The sequence below is a fragment of the Notamacropus eugenii genome, chromosome 5, assembly GCF_028372415.1.
Source record: "Notamacropus eugenii isolate mMacEug1 chromosome 5, mMacEug1.pri_v2, whole genome shotgun sequence".
NCBI classification, from domain to species: Eukaryota; Metazoa; Chordata; class Mammalia; order Diprotodontia; family Macropodidae; genus Notamacropus; species Notamacropus eugenii.
This window is the reverse complement of record NC_092876.1, coordinates 179,290,538-179,311,522: the sequence shown is the minus strand read 5'-3', so window position 1 is coordinate 179,311,522 and position 20,985 is coordinate 179,290,538. Positions and strand designations below refer to the sequence as shown.

The window sequence follows — 20,985 nt, the reverse complement described above, 5'->3', positions numbered from 1 at the left end:
CTACATAGGTAGAGAAAAGGAGACAGATTAAAAAAAAAAAGTGTGGGTAGAAATGACAAAATTTGGCAATTCCATTAAGGAACAAAGCATAGTAATCTCAAAGAAATCAATGTGGATGAACAGGGAACTCAATGGCCAACTTAGTTTAAAAAAACATGTACAGAGAACAGCATTCCAAATGCATCAAAATATCCATGGTAGTACTTTCTATAGAAACGAAGAACCAAAAGCAAAGTTGATGTACATTGACTGGGAAGTAGCTAAACAAATTGTGGTGCATGAACGGGAAAGAACATGACCACACTGTATAATAAACAATGAATATGGAGAGTTCAGAGAAGCATAGGAAGACATATGCACTGATACAGAATAAAATAAGCGGAACCAGGAAAACATACACAATGAACACAATAATGAACGTGGAGAAAAAAAGAAAACATACTGGCTACTATATAAATTATAATAAACAATTCTGGCTCCAGTTGGAAAAATGCCCCCACTCTCCTTCCTTTGCAGAGGTTGGATATAATGGGTATGAAATATAAAGCATAAACAGTCATTTTGCTAAACTGCCTTTGTTCCTCTTTCCTGTTTTTCTTTTTTATTACAGAAGATGACTTTCTGGATGGGAAAGGGATATATTCATAAAAGAAAGTAATTAAATATTTTAAAATTAAAAGTAAAAACTAACATTAAAAAAGAGGGAGAGAGAGAGAGAAAGAGAGAGAGAGAGAGAGAGAGAGAGAGAGAGAGAGAGAGAGACATGTGACACAAAAAAAAGAATCCTGGATTTGGAGTCAGAATCCCCATGTTCAAATGGCTTAACTTCTCTGGGTCCCAAGTGCACTACTGTAAAATGATGCACCTAGACTAGTTGACCTCCAAGGTCCCTTCCAGCTTTAAATATGCAATCCTATGCAGCAATCATAAATAGCCATGAATGAATATATATGAGGAACATGTGTTGTAAGAACAGAATAAAGAGTGTTAACACCCAGGATGAGTTGAAATTGTCAGTGAATAAATATTAGGAGTAATAAGAATGGTTGCTTTTTAGAAAAGCTATACTGGAGATGAGAGAAACACTAAACAAGCGACTAAGACCACTGCTTTGGTAGAGAGGTCATTAACCATGGACAACAAAGATGGCAGAATCACTTGAAAATTATTTTGCTTCTAGTTTTTCCCTCCTATCAAGGAACAGGATTAGGAAGAATAGGATGAAGGACTGAAAATGACTGAGGACTTGCTAAGAGGGCAACTAACTGTCTTAACAAGCTCATCGCCAGGTGAACTATACCTGAGGGCACTGAAAGAAAGAACCAGCAAATGTAAATGCTGAGCTTCTCTCAATGATCTCTGGGAAAATTGAAAAGAACAGAAGCATTGCAGGTCTAGAGACAGTAAGTTTCCCCTAACACCCCCCCACCCAATTTTCAAAACAAAACAAAAAAGCACAAGAAAGTAGTCTTTAAACTAAAGGCTAGTGAACTTGATTTCAATTACTTCCACAATTCTCGAAAATATTATTAAAGAGATAGGGTATGAGCACTGAGAAAGGGAAGCAGTGAGCATTAGAAACCAGCATAACTACATCAAGAAGAGGCTGTGCCAAACTAAATTAATTTCCTTTCTGGACGAAGTTTCTACATTAGTTAGTCAGTGTAAAACTCTAAACACAATATACTGGTATTTTAGAACAGTATTTAACAGTCTTTCTTGTGGATCTTGTGGATAGATGGATAGATGTGTACTAGATGTTAGCATAGTTACATAAATTCAAAACTGGTTAAATGAATATGCTCACAGATTTGTGAAGGGAAAGGAAGGGAAGATGCCCTACACAATCCTACAAGGATCTGTCCTGGGAGTTGTCTTCCTTAAGACTTTTATCAGTACCTTGAATAAAAGTATAGTTAATACACTTCTCAAATTGACAAATGTCACAAAGTTAGGAAGGACCATTACATGCTGGACAAGAACAGCCAAATCCAATGGGATGAAATTCGATAATCACCCATGCAAAGACCTACCCTTGAGCTTCATCAGCTCTACAAGCACAAGATGGGGAAGGACAGCTGGACAACAATTTACATAAAGTTTTAGTGAAATGCAAGTTCAGTATGAATCACAAAGCAGCCCAAATAAAGCTGATGCAATCTTAAGTTGCATTCACAGAAGCGTACTGTCCAGAATGAGGTAAATGATCATCTCAGCTATTCTCTGCACCCTGGTCAGACCACATCTGAAGTTATGGGTCTGGTTCTCGGCGTCTCATTTTAGGAAGTACATGGACAAACAAGAGCAAGTCTAGACACGCATGACCAGGGTGGAGTGAGGACTAAAGACCATGCCATGGAAGAATAACTAGAAATTAGAAATGTTCAGTCTGGAAGAGAAGAGGTAAGGTGTATGTGGTAGCTATCTTGAAGTATGAAAGAAAAATTTAACTAAGAATAACAGGCACAAGATGCAGATTTCAGTAAACCTGATAGAAGGAAAGATTTCCAAGCAGCAAGAATAATCCAGAAGCAGAATGGAAGAGGAATGGGTTTCCTTGAGAGGAAGACAGTTGCCTATCACTGGATGTCTTCAAGCAGATGCTGGGCAATCCCTTTTGGGGGTGGGAGGGGTTGGTCATAAAGGGGATTCCTGTGCAGAGACAGCCTAGATTATACAACCTCTAGGGTCCCTTCTGGAGCTCTGGACATCATCTAATTCTGTGACGGCAAATGATTAGTGGACTAAAGAGAAATCCGCAAGTATTTATCATCTAGGGGCTTGCGCCCTTGGAAGCTACTTTGTATAGCACCATCACAAAGACTGTGCCTTAAGGACAGCACTACCCTAGATACAGAAATCTGAAATGAGTTTCCACCCCTGAAAATTGAAGAGGTGACAGGGAGTTACTAACAGTCACCACTAGCCTTTGAACACATCCCTGCCATTTTCCCCAGCAAGAGAAGTCAATACCTAATCAATAAATGTTGTACTAAATAAATTCTGGAGATACAAAGAAAGGCAAAATCAATGGCTGTCCTCAAGAAGCTCACACTCTAATAGAGGAGACAACAGGAAAACAACTATGCACGAACAAGCTAAATACAGGATAAATTGGAGATAATCAACAGAGGGAAGGCACTAGCATTAAGGAGGATTGAAGAAAGACTTCCGGTAGAAGGAGAGATTTTAGCTGAGACCTGAAGGTGCCAAGGAAGCCAGAAGAAGGGAGGAAGAGGGAGAGCATGCTAGGCATTATTACTTACTGTCTCGTGTTGTCTGTGCCGTCCTGGCATCAGTGGCTAAGAAAGGAAGAGAAAGAGTAAACTATTTATGCAGTCTGTGTGTTTCCTTCTGTCCTGCTTCCTTATCACCCCAATGGGAGGAGCTCTGTCAATAAACTAAGAACTCAGATCCCCAATGCAAGACTGCTGAATCTGTCCATTCTATAAAAAAAAGGATTCCACAGACTGACCCTTGAAGGATAGACCCTAACCTGCCAGCTTGGACTCAGCCCTTGTCTTTTCCCCATCCCTCCTTCTAGTTCTTCCTTCTGCCCCTATTCACTCTGGTTCATACATTCATTTCTAAGCCCAGAACTCACGGAAAGCCACAACTGAATCGATGTTGAAGGACTGCAAAGACCGGGACCTGGGAGGTAGTGACAGGACATATTCTTTTGATATGGCTCGCTCAACCTCCTCTACCATATATTGGGGGACACTGAATTCTGACCAGTAGTAGGCAATGACGCTGCCCTCACTGAAAAGAGAGAAGGATGTGAAATAGTTAGATCTGTCAATCAGTCAATTGAGCACCCACTATGTGCCAGGCACTGGACTAAACACTAGTGAAACAAAAAAGGGCAAAACACAGTCCCTTCTCTCAAGGAGCTTACAGGGATGAGGGAGATAAGATGTGAACACCCATGTACAAACAAGATGTATACAGGACAAATTAGGAGTAATCAATGGAGGGAAGTCACTAGAATTAAGGTCTGTGTTTGCAGGGAGTAGGGGAAGGGTCCTTACTCACACAGATGGGCTCTGGACCCACCTAAAGTAAGATCATAAATAGACCTCAGTTCATGGCCTCATTTAGAACCTCCTCTTTTCTCCCCAGCTCTCTGGATAGGAAAGGGGTCTATGCTCCCAAGAAAGTATGGCAGTGGATAAAGCTTCAGATGCAGACTAAGGAAGACCTAGGTTTGAATCCTGCCTCAAACATTTACTGGCTAGATGACCATGGGCATGTTACTTAATCTCTCTCAGTCTCAGTTTTCTTATTGGTAAATTGAGGATGATAATAGTAATGCCCACCTCACAGGACTATTGTGAATATCAAATGAGATAACATACATAGAGCATTTTGCAAACCTTATGGGGTTCAGTAAATGTCATCTATCGTTATTGCTGTTAATATTCTAGGTTCTCTTTAATTAGTAATAACTTAACTTAGTTAGTAAGTAATAACTTAATTAGTAATAAGTAATAACAGCCACTTGCATTTATGTAAAGCTTCAAAATTTACAAAGTGCTTTCTTTTCAACAATCTTTACATCACACTCTCAGAGAGGGGAAGTGACTTTGTCCACAGTGACATGGCTGAAAAAGGTCAGAGAGCGAATCTAAACTCAGGTCTTCTGAATCCAAGTCTGGAACTCTTTCCACTATCCCTTTCGTCCCTGTGTGTTAGATCGTTTCCTTGTTCCCCTTGGGCTTCAGCCATCTGGAATAGGCTCATTTGCTATATCAGAACCCAACCCTAGAGCTAATTCAGGTTCAGAATGACTCACTTGTATCTCCAAATGAGAATAATGGTAAGGGCTCCCGTATGGCTCACAAAACCCAGACTGCCAATTTTCCTCAGGTCTCCTAAAGGGGAATTCTGGATGACTCCTGCTAGCCCTGTCCATTTGCAGAAGGGGCAGATGACTCCCAAGTAAAGAAGCTCTTTGCTTTTTCCCTTTTGATCCTCTTGCCCCCTCTCCCATCTAGCCTCTACCCCAGGAACTTACCTGAAAGCTGTTACTCCGGATTCCTTGTAGAAAGGTCCAAGGGCTGGGATTCCATTGTATAAAAACTTTAGCTGTTAAGGAGCACAAGGTGGACAAAGAAAATAGAAGAGAGAAAGGTCACAGCAGACCCCACTGACTGGCTTGCAGATGCCCTGCATTTCATACCCACCACTCCCAGAAATCCTACGTCTATGCTCAGACACCTTCCTGCCCAGTGCTCTTGATGACCAATATTCAACTCCAGTGTCATTAATGGGATTGAAAAGACATAGAGAAGGGCAAGACAGCTACAGCTCCCCTCCTGGGGACCTTCATCCTGGAAAAGCAGGTTTGCTTACCGCTTCCTTAACCTTGCTGGCCAGGCTTGCAAATTCTGTGGAGTTGGAATTCTCATAGGCATCTATAAAGTTCTCATTTGTAATCCTGAGGAAGCCATTGAAGATTTTCTGCACCCGTGCATTCTGAGCTACAAGGAAGCAAGGAAAGTCAAAGAAATGAGAAGACTGGGGCTGTGCCTTCTAGCCATCCACTATCTTAGACTCCCTGTCCATCAATGTCCCACCATCATTGTAAAATAAAAGGGCTGGGCTAGATGGACTCTAAAGTCCTTTCCAGGGTTAGCTCTAAGACCTTAGGTCCTAGACATTTGCCCCCAGTGTAGGCAATACCAGGAGGTGGGGCAAAGCAATGAGCCTATGTCTCTCACCCCTTATCCTATTACACTGACTCTTTGGGGTCTCCTAGTTTAGATTCCAGAGTCCAGAAGAATCCAAGAAGGGTGGAGCCCTAGACCAGAAGTGTCAAACAAGTGAAGTCCAAACCAGATTAAAATATAACTAGGAAATATTTAATAAACTAAATGATAATACGGTTAAACAGAGATAATATTAATGTGTGGTTTTTCTAAGTCAATATGTGGCCCATAAGGATCCTTCTGTCTAAGTTAGTGGCCTCCATGTCTATTTGAGTTTAAGATCACAGTCTTAGACTAAGTAATTATAACCTGCCCATCCCCAACCATCATTTTCCTATCAGACCACCAGTTAGGCTTTCAATTCGCCCCACCCACTGACCACTCCCTCTACCTATTGGTATATTAATGGCACCTTTTCTGTACTCACAATTAAAATGCCACACCAAGGTTCCAACCATAAGTGATAACAGGAAGATGAAGATCACCACTGCCAACAGCACGATCCAGCGCTTTGATCCTCGTTTTTCCACCTTCCTTGAATTGTTAGCTGGCAAGAATTCCACTCCTTCCTCAAAGCCATTTACATTCTAGAAGGGAGGAGAGCCATAGAATTATTAGTTTAAATCTGGGAGAGCGTCAAGGTCATTTAAATCAACCCCCTCAAATGAATAAGTGAAAAAACTGAGACGCAGAGGGGTAAAGTGAGTTGTCCAAGAGATAAGTGGCACTGCCAGGATTTGAATCCAGATCATCTGACCCTAATACAATTAGGTGGTTCAGTTGATAGAGTGCTGGGCCTGGAGTCAGGAAATTTAGCATCAGACACTTACTAGCTGTGTGACTCTGGACAAGTCACTTAACCCTGTTTTGCCCCAATTTCCCTATCTGTAAAATGAGCAGGAGAAAGTACTTCCAGTACTTCTGCTAAGAAAACCTCAAATGAGGTCACAAAGAGTTAGACAAGACTGAAAATGACAATATACATCAGGCACTGTGCTAATTATTGAGAATACAAAGAAAGGCAAAAGACAATCTTTTCTTTCAAGGACACACCCATAGTTAGTGGGCATGACCTGGTTCTAGCAAGGGGACTAAAGCACAGTTCAGACAGTTAGGAAGAAAAGCCAGAGAAATCAGCTTACAGAAACCCAGAGAGGAGAGAGTGTCAAGAATAGGGTGATCAAAAGTGTCCAAAGTTGCAGGGAGGTCAAGAAGGATGAAGGCTGAGAAAAGGTCACTCGATGTGACAATTAAGATGCCATTGATAATGATCACAAAATAGAAATCGCTCTCTCAAAGGTCAGCAACAATCTCTTCACTGCTAAATCAATGTCTTCCCCTTAGTCTTCATCAGTCATGACCCTGTTGACAAATCCCCTAATTTTTCCTCCCTTGGTCTTGGGATATTCGTCACTCTTGTTTCTCCTCCTGCCTTCTGAGGCTCCTTCTTAGGATCATCATTCATGTCCCACTCCCTGAGTGTCCCCTGGACTCGTTTCTGAGTCCCTATGTTCTATCAATCTCTTCTCTTTCAGTGATCTCATAATTTCTCATGGATTCAATTGCCATCTCTAAACAGACGACTCCCAAAATTCTCTTCTAAATTCTCCTCCCTCACGAAAGTGTATTTATTTGCACCTCTGTGCCAGGCACACCACTAGGTTTTAGAGATATAAGTACAAAGAATGAATTAATCCCTGTTCACAAAGGGCTTACAATCTAATGGGAGAGACAAGTGTATATAAAAATATTTATACTAAAAATATGAAAATAAAAAATAAAAATGTAGACAGTCATTAAATATGAGATGGGAAGAGACAGAATGCATTAAAGGTTGGTGGGAATGGGGGGGTCAGAAGATGGTGCTTCACTGTATCTTGAAGAGAAGTACTCTGTGAGGCACAGATTAAGAATGAAATGCCAGTCATGGGAAGCAGTCCTTGCAAAGGCACAGAGATAGGAATGTCATGTGTAACGAACAGAAAGGAAGGCTGGTTTGCCTGGTTTACAAAGTACAGCCAATGAGGATGGCAAGATAGGCTGGGGCCAGGATATTAAGGGCCTTAGAAGTGAAACAGAAAACCACTGGAGTTGAATGAGTAAAGCAGGCAGACAATCAGATCTACACTTAAGGAAAATTACTTTTGGCAGCAGTGTATAGGATGGCCTTGAATGGTGAGACAGAGAGAACAATTAGGAGGTTGCTGCCTATCCTAATTCCAGAACAGAGGTGATGATAAGGTCCTGAACCAAGACGGCACCTGTTTGAGTGGAAAGGAGTCAAATTTGAGACACATGAGGGTCAAAATGGCCAAGATTCGGCAACAGGTCACGTACGCAAGGTGAGAGAAAGTAAGGAGTCTAGAATAATGCCAAGATCATGAACCTGAGAGAATGGAGGAATTGGACTGTCTCAGAGAGAAATAATAATAACATTGTTTGGTTGTTTTTCAGTCATGTCAGATTGTAACCTCTTTGGAGTTTTTCTTGGCAAAGACACTGAAGAGATTTGCTATTTTCTTCTCCAGCTCATTTTACAGATGAGGAAACTGAGGCAAATAGGGTTAATTGACTTGCTCAGGTAGTAAGCATCCGAGGTCAGATTTGAACTTAAGTCTTCCTGACTTTAAGCCCACTTCATCACCTAGATGTCAGGAGGCTATTTTGTTAGAGAGAAGGGTTTAGGGTGAAAGTTCTACTGTAGACAGGTTGATTTTAAAATGTCTCTGGAACATTTAGTTTGAAATATAGAGACAATTAGTGATGTGTGACTGAAATTCAAAGGAAAGAATGGGGAAGTAAATACAGATCTAGGAGTCATCTGCAGAGAGATGATGTGCAGAGACAGGATGGAAGCAGCTCCATGGGAGGCAAAGAGGTTACCAAAAGAGAATATAAAGGAAGAAAAGGACCTAGGGCAGAACTCTGGCAAACACCCACAATTAGGGAGGGGTGTGATAAAGATAATGAGCCAGCGGAAAAGAGTGAGTGGGTGCAATACAACAGGTAGAAGGAGGACCAGGAGGAAGAACACTCATAAAAACTCAGAGAGAGGAGGGATTCCAGGAAGAAGGTGGTCAATAATTTGAAATGCAACTGATAGGTTGAGAAGAATTAGGCCTGAGAAAAGATCACCAGATGTAGCAATTAAGAAATCACTGGTTACTTTGAAGACAATAATTGCAGCTGGAAGCCAGAAGGCAAAAGTGTTCAAGAGTGAGAGTAGAAGATGTTAGGCATCTCCACCTGGATGCACTGTACGCATCTCAAACTCAGCATGGCCAAAGTAGAACTCATTATGTTTTCCTCCAAACTCTAAACTTCCCAAATTCTCCTGCAGCTACCCCTATCTTTCCAGTCACCCAGCTTCCCACTCTTGGAGTCATCCTTGACTTTTCCTTCTTCCCAACTATCAATTGCTAATTCTTATTGATTTTAGTTCTACCACATCTCTGACATCTGTGAGCATCTCTGCAATCACCTCGCCTCTACCTTATTTCAGACTCTCTCTCCTGAAATCTCACACCACCATTTGCCTTTTGAATATCTAGAACTCAATGTCCAGTAGATATCTCAAACTCAAAATGTCCAAAACAGAACTCATCTTTCCCCTCAAATTCTCCCTCTCCAACCTTCCTTGTTACTCTCAAGGGTATTGTCATCCTCTCAATCACCTAGGCTCACTACACATCATCCTCAACTCCTCACTCAAACACACCCCACATATCCCATCTGTTGATAAATGCTGTTACTTAGTACATGCCCCACTTTTCTCCACTCATACAGCCCCTCACTCACCCTCCCCCAGACTTTTGGAATAGCCATCTGATTGATTCCCCTGCCTCAAGTTTCTCTCTCACTCTACTCAGCTGCCAAAGTGAAGATTCTGACCATGTCATCCCTCTCCACTCAATAAATTCCAGTGTCTCTCTATTGCCTCCATGACCTGGTTCCTCCTTCCTATCTTTTTAATCTCCTTACATTTGATTCCCTTCCAGGTCCACCAATACTGGCCTTCTTACTGTTCCTTGAATACAACACCATCTCTCATTGTCTACCTTCCATGCCTGGAATATTCTCCCCCACTTCTACCTTCTGGCTTCCTTTAAGGCTCAGCTTAAATGCCACCTTCTGAAGGATTCCTTTCCCATTTTCCACACCCTCCTCTAATGTCATTCTCTACCCTCTTCTAATGTCCTCCTCTTAAATAATCTCCTCTTATTTATTATATAATACATATTACCAAGTGGATCACACTGTACATATTTTGTATATACATAATTATTTGCATATTATCTCCTCCTTTAGAAATTCCTTGAAGTCATCAACCATGGTTTTGCCCCCTTTTTGCCTCCCTGAACTTAGTTCAGTGACAAGGCACATAGTAGGGGCTTAATAAGTGATTGTTGGCTTACTGAGTGACTACAGTGGCTTCCTGATTAATCTTCTTGATTCCAGTCTCTACCCTCTCCAATCCCTCCTCCATACAGGTTTCAAATTGGTGCCTTCCCAGGAGAACACTGCACACAGTACCAACAATACTGTTCGATGATCAAATGGGATGGACTTAGTTCTTCTCTGAGCACTACAGTGATCCAAGACGCGTCCAAAAGACTCATGAGGGAAAATGTTTTCCACATCAGAGAAAGAACTGATGGAGTCTGAATGCAGATCAAAGCAGACTATTTTCACTTTATTTTTTTCCATGCGTTTTCCTTTTGTTCTATTTCTTCTTCCACAACATGACTAATATGGACATATGTTTCACATGACTGCACGTATATAACCTATATCAAATTGCTTACCATCTTGGGGAAGAAGGAGAGGAGGGAGAAAATTTGGAACTCAAAATTTTATGTAAAAATGAATTTTTAAAATTGTCTTTACATGTAATTGGAAAAAATAAAATACTATCTATTGGGGAGGGAAACGAGAAACAAATTGATGTTCTCTAAACAAAGATCTGACCACGTCAATCCCTAACTCAAAAACCTCCAATGGATTTCAATTGTCTCTACGACAGAATACAAAACCTCAGCCTGGTATTTAAGAACCTCCACAATTTGGCTTCCACCTACCTCTGCACTTTAATTACATATTACTCCCATTTACATACCCTCCTTTACAGTCAAAATGACCTCTTGGTTAAGTTCCACACAAGAAATTCCATATCCTGCCTTTGCCAATTTCCAATGTCTGGAACGCACTAGTACCTTTTCTTGAGCTCAGAATTTGCAACTTCCATCAAGGCACAGCTCAGTTGTCACCTCCTATGCTGGAATGTATTAATGTATTATTATTAATGTATGTTAATGTATTAATATTTTCTCCCTTTTGAAATAACTTCAAATAACACTGTACTTACTCATCCATGTATATGCTATATCAGATCCCTGAAGAATGGAAGTTCTCTGAGGAATGCGGGGTTGTTTCATTTTTGTATTTGTGCCCCCAGTACATAGCACAATGCCTGACGCTAAGTATTTATTAAAATGATTTTGAAGACTAGTTTGGGCAAAGAGGTAAGGATGTGGGCAAAGAGGCAAGGATGTGGGCAAGTGGCACAGAAAAGTGGAGGAGAGATTTGTCCCTGAGGTTACTGTGTTCTTTTTCTTCTCAGCAGATGAGGACACAGGTCTCTGAAAGAGCTCTGAGATCCGATCTTCAGAGAAAAGAGCGCATCATCCTCAGAAACAAACTTTATCACTCTCAGAAATTCAAGCTGGAATGGGGCACATATTTACCTTGTAGGTGAACCATGGAGAGAAAGGTGGAGCCCAGCGAACATTTAACAAGCTAAGAGGAAAAAGGCTTTATGGCAACACGTTGGCTGTTCTTATTATCCTGTGTAGGAACAAACGGGATTGATTTTAACTCCCATTGTCCCAACAGAATTTAGCTTGAGAAGTAAAGCACGGAAATCTGTCTCAAGTCATCCAAACCCAAAGGACCCCATATGAAAGAATGGTGAGACGCAGTAGAATGTGAAGATGTAAAAGACACTGCTGTGGGCATCTACCCTGGGCCCTTGCAAAGGCAAAATCAGATAGAATTGGGAGGCAAGGACAGATGCAGACTGACTCATAAAGCCAAGATCAGGAAGCATTAGAAACGCTCAAGTCGTCTTGGGTGGTACAAGAAAGGTCAATGGAAAGAATTATGGATTAGGTAGAAAGGAAGGAAGTATTTATTAAGTGCCTAATATGTGCCAAGCACTGTGCTAACCATGTTACAATATTATCTCATTTGATTCCCCAGGACAACCCTTTGAGGTTGGTGCTATTATCCGGGAGTCAGAAGACCTGAGTTCAAATCCTGCTTCTATCACTTACTATCATGGGCAAGTCACTTTAGGGCCTCAGTTTCTTCCTCTATCAAAGAGGCGATTTGATGAGCTTGACAATCCCTTCCAGCTCTAAATCTATGGCCCTGTGCCCTACAGGACAGGCTCTTTCTTGCCTCCCCTGCCCCACAAAGCCTCTGAGGACTTTACATGCCCTTAGTTTGAAGCATAACCAGGGCTATGCACCTTGTGTCCAGACTTGGCATTTCTTTTCATGTTGTCTAGACAACAACACCAAAACAGTTCAAGGAAATCCCCTGGATAGGGATCCAAGCCATTGGATCAAATTTCTAAGGGTAATGGATATTGTAATACCTTCAGATCCATGGAAAGATGCAAAAATAAATGTCTTATCTCATTGAACACAAGACAAATAGGGCAGTATGACCTGGATAAGAGTATGGAACATTGGAAATAATATTGCCACCACAACAATAATCACTATTACTACTCCTACTACTATTTACTACTACTACTACTACTACTACTACTACCACCACCACTACTACTTACTACTACTATTACTACTAAGACCTAATATGTTATAGAGCACTTTTCCATCCATTAGATCTCATTTGATATTCACCACAATCCTGTGTTTTTGGCAGGACATCTAAGCTTCTAGAAGACTAACTGGTTTTGGTTTCTGTAGGCCCCCAGTGCTTTGCACAGGCAAGTCTCAACAAATGCTTGTCAATTTGAAGACCATTATCGTCATTTTTACAGATGGGAAAAACAAGGCTCAGAGAATAATTTGCCCAGCAAATTATCCAGTAATTTACCTTGCTCATAAAGTAAAGTTGTGTTTCATGCTACGTATGCATCATAACCAACCCACTGCCTATGAGAAACATGTAAGATAATGTATTTATAGCCATTGATACAAGCTTATAATGTATTTTTCTATCTTGTTTTATATGTATGTTATACAACATTCCAAAAAGAATTTTTTTCCTGATTGAGAAAAGGATACAAAATACAAAACCCACAATTTTGAGAACTGAAAATTGCCAATTGTTTTGCAGTACTTTATTATATTGAGAGTGTTGCCTTTCTTGGGCTTTTAGTTAGCTACTGAATGAATACATTAGACACATTTGGGTTTTAGCTGGGATTTTACATAGCTTGCATTTTAATTTTTTGGTTCTTTGCTGTTTCTATTAACCCATAGCATTATTTTAATAAATGTTATAATACCACCTAAAAAAAAAAAAAAGAAAGCAAAGTTGTGTGGATAGTACTAAAACCCTAGTCTTCATCTGGTGTTCTTTGTAGTATGCAAATAGCAGGAGGGAGGAAAAGATAGTCTCAAAGAGAAAGGATGGGATGCTTGGGGGCAAAGCTGTGTTTTTAGGAATCCTCATCATAGCAGAACTCTGCAGATCCCTCAGGTTTGGGATATTGACTGCTTCTCTGCTCTGAAGCCTGAGCTCAAGAGTTCAAGAGGGGGGAACCTGAATTCTGCATCTGCACTGGCCTGTAAATATCTGTTTAATTAATAACTCGCATGTCTCCCTCTACATCATAAGCTGCTTTTAAGTTTTATATTAAAAGAGCTAGATGGGCCTTTCCAGATTCTACCTCCTCCTTTTATTGATAGGAAAGCAGACTCAGCTTTTTTTGGCTTATCATTCAATCTCTCCACAGCCCCCCTGAAGGAAGGGGTAGGTTGGGTAGTTCTTACCAGTTCTGCTTAGTAACACATATGGAACAACTCTACCTACTTCCATAAGCTAAAAGGAGAGATAATGCATCCATGTGCACATGCCTATACATGTATACACAGGAAAGACCCACCTGCCACAGTTATACAAAGATTAAATTCCAGAAAGAAAACTGGGGGCCTAGTGGGTCTCTAAGAGGCCTTCCTACGAGGCTGGTTGAGATTCTCCACCAGTAGAGTAGAAGGAGCTGAGCAGAGAAGTCAATACATTGCCATTCTCAACCATCTTCCAAATTAGGTGAGAAAAGCAAAGCTAGAGTTGAAGGAAATGATCAGAAAGTTGAGGAAGAGGAATGTAGAGCAAGTAGAGGTGAGTTCAAATCCAGCCTCAGATTCTCCTTAACTATGTGACCTTGGGAAAATCACTTAACCCTGTTCGCCTCAGTTTCCTCACCTATAGAATGAGCTGGAGAAAAAAATGGCTAAACCTCTGTAGTAACTTTGCCCACAAAACCCAAAACGGGGTCAGAGAGTCGGGCAAGACTGAACAACAATCAATCAACTAGTACTTAGTGTCTAGAAGCTGGGGATGTAAATATAAAGAATGAAAGAATCACAATGAGCTTACGTCCTATTGGGAGTGACAAGTATATGAATATATACAGCGTACAAAGTTAATAAATGCACATACATACAGATATATACGTGTGTACACACACAGTAGTAGTTCAATACAAGAGGGTTTGGGGGAGAAGTCCTATCAGGTGAAAGAGGTTGAGAAAAGGTTTCCTGAAGAAGATGATGCTTGAGCTGCATTTTAAAGGAACGAAAGGACTCTACTGCATGTAGGTATATGTGTATGCATATAGTTATTAACTTTACATTTATTCTGTATATATTTTTCTATGTACTTGTTTCCTCCATTAGAATGCAATTTCCTGAAGGAAAGGACTGTTTTTTGTCTCTTTTCACATCCCCAGGATTTAACACAGGTGCCTGACACATAGTAGGTGCTTAGTAAATGTTTATGATTTTATGTTTCTAGAGTTGGGGGCAGCAGGTGGTACAGTGGATAGAGCACCAGTGCAGGAGTCAGGAGGACCTGAGTTCAAATCTCACCTCAGACACTTGACTTGATACTCACTAGCTGTGTGACCTTGGGCAAGTCACTTAACCCCACTTGCCTCATCCTGGGTCATCTCCAGTCACCCTGATGAATATCTGGTCACTGGATTCAGATGGCTCTGGAGGAGAAGTGAGGCTGGTGACCTGCACAGCCCTCCCTCACTCAAAACAAAGTCAAGTTCAAGTCATGTCATTATTTCTCTGATGGCATGGTCTTCTTCACCAATAAAGGACACCTCTATAGTTTAAGTAGGAATCATTTCATTCTTTGTACTTCTATCTCCAGTCCTAGAATAGTGCCTGTCATTTAATAAATACTTGTTGATTTGATTGATAGATCCATAACTTTCTGGTCATTTCCTCCAGTTATTTATTGATATTCTGCCCACCTTCCAGGAAGTTGGATGAGGATGACAATATCTTGGCCTCTTTGCCCACATACATCTGATCCTTTATCAGAGGAGAGGCATAAATCTCAGAAAACATCAAAGGATCTCTTTTACGTACCCACTTACCCCAGTAAGTGACTTGCTCAAGATCATCCAGCTAGGGTCAGAACCAGAATTACAACCCAAGACTCCTCACTACTAATCCAGTGTTTCATTTATCTCTCTTGGCAAGGTATGGTTGGCTTAAAGTTGAAGAGATTCATCAAAGAGTTAGGATAAGGAAGGGAGGAGAGTGTAACCAACGCATGAGGTGATAGTCTGAGAAATAACTGAGAGATGGAGGGGTAATTAATCAAATAAGAATTTGTTATCACCTATGTACCAGGTGCCACGTTAAGAGTCTGGGATACAAAGAAGGAAACAAAGCAACCCTTCTTCTAGGACCTTAAACATATACAAAACAGATAAAAAATATAAAGTCATTTTTGGGGGGTAATGGTTCCAGCCACGGGAAAAATCAGGAAAAGCTTCATGTAGAAGGGGACAGTTGATCAAAAGATTAAAGGGGAAGAATTCTAAGAGGTTGATATGACATGGCTGTGAATTCTAATCATGGAGGACAACCAGTGCAGAGGCAGAGAAACAGGATGATAATGATAATGATAAATAATAACCAGCATTTACATGGTGCCTACTCTGTGTCACGTACTGTATTAAGTGTTTTACAAATACCACCTCATTCACTCTTCACAGCAACCCTTCAGGGTCGGTGCTATCATTATACCCATTCTACAGTCAAGGAAATGGAGGGAAATAAAGGTTAAATGACCTGCCCAAGGTCACACATCTAGGAAGTGTCTAAGGCCATATTTGAACTCCGGTCTTCCTGACTCCTGGCGCACTTCGCCATCTCTACATAGGAGATGAATTATCGTGTTCGAGGAACAGAAGGACCATCTCAGACAGATAGATTGTGGTCAGGTAGTTAAAGGTTTTAAAGGTCAAGCAGAGGATCTTTAACCCTGGAAGTAACAGAACATGACACAGTCATACCTGTGCTTTAAAACAACAATTTGGCAGCTGTGAATGGGAGATGGGAGAAACTAGAAAAATAACTGTAGATTGCCTAAAATATCTGGGTATTGGCCAACCAAGATACATACAGGACTTAGAGAAACATCCAGTTTGATGGAGGGTAATGGCAGTCATCCTTCATTCTTCATACACACTCCATACTATGTGGATATTCCATAGATAATATCCACCCTGGTTTTTTTTACCTGCTCCCTCCAACTCTCCAGTCACCTTCTCCTGTTATTGAGTTCCCTTTGGAATCTCCATCTTGAGGCGAGGCCCAGACCATCTATCTTTGCCATCCAGACTTGGCCACCGTGCTTTCAGAGTACCTCTCTCTCCTCCCCTCCCCTCCTCCCTGCCTTACAACTCCCTTTTACATTCCACTGGAATATAAGCTCTTGGAGGGATTGCTTACTTTTGGTTTGCATTTTTATCCCCAGTGCTTAGCACAGTGCCTGACAAATAGGAAGTACTTAATAATAATAAATGCTTGTTGACATATAATTATTGCACAAAATACTCTTTACAGAAATGAAGGAAGACACATAATTAGAGGCACATTCAATCCCCATGGTTGGTCTATGCCAATAAAATATAAATGGTGATATTACCTAAATTAATGTACAGATTTAGTACTACACCAAGCTACTAATGTGAAACTTTACAGAATTAAACAAGATAATAACAAAATTCATTTGGAAGAACAACAGGTCTAAAATCACAAGGGAAATAAACGGGGGGAAAAAGTAGGAAAGAATGGAGCCCAGTCTACATATCATATCTTCAAAGTATATCATAAAGCAGTAATCATAAAAAATGATTAGTATTATCTTCTATTGTGATTAAAAAATAGGAAAGCAGTTCAGCAGAATAGACTAGAGAAGCAAGAGTCAGAAGCAATTAAAAATAGTGGACCAATGTTTAATAAAAGCAGACTATAGCAGTGGCGATATAATCTGAATAAAAAAGGTCACTTAAAAAAGAGGGAACAGAAGGAGGACCCTTTTATAACTATGACTAAGTCAAATGTTCTGAACCAAACAAGGGGTAGAGATGATCATAAAAGACAAACAGACCATTTCAATTACATAAAATTTTAAAGAGTTTTCATAGACAAAATTAGTGCAGATGAAATAAAAAGAGCAATTTTCAAAATGGGGGGAAACCTTTTCATCCAGCATCATTGATAAAAATTATGATATCAAGGATAAATAAGGAATTTATATTCATTACAGGGCAGTAATAATAATAGTTTTGACATAGTTCTTTAAAATTTGTAAAGCATTTTAGTTAAATTATATCATTTGATCCTCACAACAAACCTGTGAGATAGAAGCTTTATTAGCTCTTTTACAGATGAAGAAACTGAGGCAGAAAAAGACCAAGTGACTTGTTGGTCACAGTGACATAGGTGGGATTAAGTGTCAAAGGTGGGATTCATACTCAGGTCTTCTGACTCAAGTTCAGCACCATGGCTACTGTATCAATCAATCCCCAATAAATTAGTGTTCAAAGGATAAGAATAAACACTAGTCATAGAAAAACATGCTCCAAACAAATCACTATTAATAACAGATGCCAATTAAATGCAAATTAATACAACTATGACCTTTCACAAGTGCAAACTAGCAAAACAGACAAAAAAAAACCCCAACAACCAGAAAGTCAAAGTTGGAAGGGCTTTGAGAAGACTAGCTCACTAACACACTGTTATTGGAGCTGTGGTTTTGTACAGGTATTGTAAAAAGCAATTGGAACTGTGAGGAGGAAAGGGACTCAACTATTCATAGTGTTACAGATTTAGAGCTGAAAGCGGATTTAGACATCACTGAGTGTGATACCTCTTTTTGAAGATGAGAAAATTCATCATCATCAAGAAGTTAAGTGACTGGTCACGCAACTGGTAAGTCTCTGAGGCAAAACTGGAACCAAGGTCCTCTTGACTTCAAGTTTAATGCCTTTCATAGCCTTTCATATCTTTCACCCCCACAATTCTACTATATATATACATGTATGAATAATATGTGTATATATATATGTATATACACACACACACACACACACACACACATATCAGAAAGAAATGAAAGGAGAGACAGGGAGAGAGAAGAAGGAGAGGAAAAGAGACAGAGAGAGAGAGGGAGAGAAGGAGGAGGAGGAGGAAAATGGATTCAACTGTCTCTGTACTTAGGTCTGGTCATTAGGCTGCAGGGCTGGCTGGATTAGGTATTAACTAGGATGATCTGTAAAAGTGGCCCAGGAGAGATAATTAAAGACTATCATGTGCTAATTGATATCCTACTCCAGCTGGTGCTTTAGACAGAGGTTGAGAAGCAGAATGATCTCATTTGCTCTGGAGACTGGCTGTCTTACTCAGACCTGGGACTTTGGACAAGGGTGTCTCAACTCAGGCTCCATTGCTAGCACAACCTCTCACCTACTGAGGCTTCTATACACTCCTCCTTTCGATGACTGACTTTATGCACCTACAAAATGGGGCACGTACAGAGGACTCTAAATACATGAGCTATCTTCACCTTCAGCAGTCACCAAGAGCCCTAAAGCCCCAGGGCCTACTGAGCTGTTGGAGGAGTGGATTCCCTGGACAGGGATTGTACACAGAGCACTGAGGAAGTCTCTGCCATTTCTGGGACGCTGAAACCACTATTCTTTTTCAGAGAAGAAGAGGTAAAGCGGATAGCCAGCCTGTCGGAACATCTTTCCCTTTACTTCTATTAGCAAAATCCTGACTAGGGTTCTGAGTTTGGGGCCTGTTCTTGAGTTCCCAGGAACATAATGGAGCATGAAGTCACAAAAGACAGCAGAGACATGAGAACAGGGAATGACTTTAAAACCTGGACCCCTGCATTCAGCAGAGCTCTACAGAAATTTTCACCTGGGGTCCCCCAAGCCAAAAATTCAGAAAGGTCCAGTTTATTTTTTTAATTTTTAAAAAAATTATTTTTAATTTAATTACTTTTTAAATTATCAAGCATTTATTCTTTTTTCCTCACCTTCCAAAAAGAAAGAAATCCTTGTAATAAACATGATATGCATAGCCAAGAAAAACAAATTCCCATGTTGACCATGCCCCAAAATTACATTCTGCATATCAGTCCATCATCTCTCTGTCAAGAGGTAGGAAGCTTTCTTTGTCATCTGTCCTCTGGAATCATGACTGATGATTGCATCCATCAGAGTTAAGTAGTTCAAAATTGTTCTTTTAGCAATGTTGATGTGTAAGGTTTTCTCCTGATTCTATTTACTTCACACAAATCTTCCAGATTTTCTCTAATTGTCTCTACTTTTTTTAATGATACACTATATACACGTCATAATTTACTTTGTCATTCTCCAGTGGATGGGCATCCCCTTAGTTTCAGTTCTTTAAGTCCCAATTTTATTTTTACTAATTCTTAAAAAAAAAGCCTCTATTAGAGAGGAATTCCTGACTATCAGGGCTCTCCTTGTACTTCAGGGGCTACTTGGGCAATGTCATTTCTATGATCAAATCACCAGACCTGCACTATGGCTATGATTATATGGATATAGCAGGAAGTTCACTGAGAAATTAAGGTTCTCTTAGGATGGTATCATTGGGTGTGTGTGCCAAAGGAATGGTGCCCTGTCTGACCCACCTCCTCTCATCTGTGGAAAGAACTGGTTATGTAAGAGATTCCATCACCCTATTTTAGGCAGTCATGCTCAATGGCGCAATAAGGGCCTGGAAAATGATGTCAGACTTGCTTTCAGTATTCTGGGAAACTACCAATTCTGTAGGCTATAAAGTATCCTTAGGAGGCGTTAGGAGTCTGAGATAGACATCTAAGAGCTTCTTCAGGCTCATTGCTTCTCTGGAAACGTACATTCATTCATTCATCCATCTAATCAGCAAACCTTTACTAAGTGCTTATATTTTCCAGCCATCTCTATACCATATTTCCTGCAACTCTAACCATCATCATCATTCCCACCCCCCCACCCCAGCCACTTCCCCACCCTTGAACTCCATCCCTGGAACCCTGAGCTCTGTTAAATGATCTTTCACCTTATCTTGCCCAAAATCAGGTCTCTAAATGGCTTCTTAGCTATACCATCTATCCCCTCCTCCTCAACTTCAACCCCTCTGCTGTTCCCCTTTGTTTATCTATGATTTTCCCCTATGAGAATGTAAGCACTTAATAAATCCTCTCTCTCTCTCTCTCTCTCTCTCTCTCTCTCTCTCTCTCTCTCTCTCTCTCCCTTCCTCCTTCCTAAATACCACACACATTCCCTGAGATTAACACTCCCCAAACTCTCACCTTATGTGTCACTTCCTTATCCAATTCATGGACTAACATGGTGCTTTCCCACCTCCTACTGACAGCCAGACCTTTGTTTATGTGGCTGCTGCTTAGCTCCTCCATCAAAGGATGAGTTAGGAGGCACAGAGATGAGAGGAAAAGGAAAGCCTTTTTTTTTTTTTTTTTAACTCTTTTGTATCAGGTTTATTCAAAAGTTTAGCCTGGGAAGAAGATACAACTACTGCTCTCAGGTCTTTATTATTTGTGAATTCTGAGCCAAGTTCCTACTGGTCCTGGACCACACCAACTAAAAGTGGACTGTAGCTCACAGTTAATGAAACAAATTAAAAAAAAGCCCAACCTATAGGCATCCTCACATACACATGTGGCTGAT

General features: G+C 40.5%; 1 protein-coding gene across 1 annotated transcript in view; it reads right to left on the bottom strand.

Annotated features, from left to right (window-relative positions):
* ST14 (ST14 transmembrane serine protease matriptase) overlaps nucleotides 1-20,985 on the bottom strand; it is a 65,429-nt gene that overhangs the window by 17,192 nt on the left and 27,252 nt on the right. The window contains exons 2-6 of the mRNA XM_072611602.1: nucleotides 6,139-6,298; nucleotides 5,356-5,483; nucleotides 5,018-5,088; nucleotides 3,605-3,762; nucleotides 3,267-3,302 (exon numbers count right to left, since the gene is read on the bottom strand). Of these exons, the coding sequence (XP_072467703.1) occupies nucleotides 3,267-3,302; nucleotides 3,605-3,762; nucleotides 5,018-5,088; nucleotides 5,356-5,483; nucleotides 6,139-6,298 (553 nt within the window). The remainder of the gene's footprint in view (nucleotides 1-3,266; nucleotides 3,303-3,604; nucleotides 3,763-5,017; nucleotides 5,089-5,355; nucleotides 5,484-6,138; nucleotides 6,299-20,985) is intronic.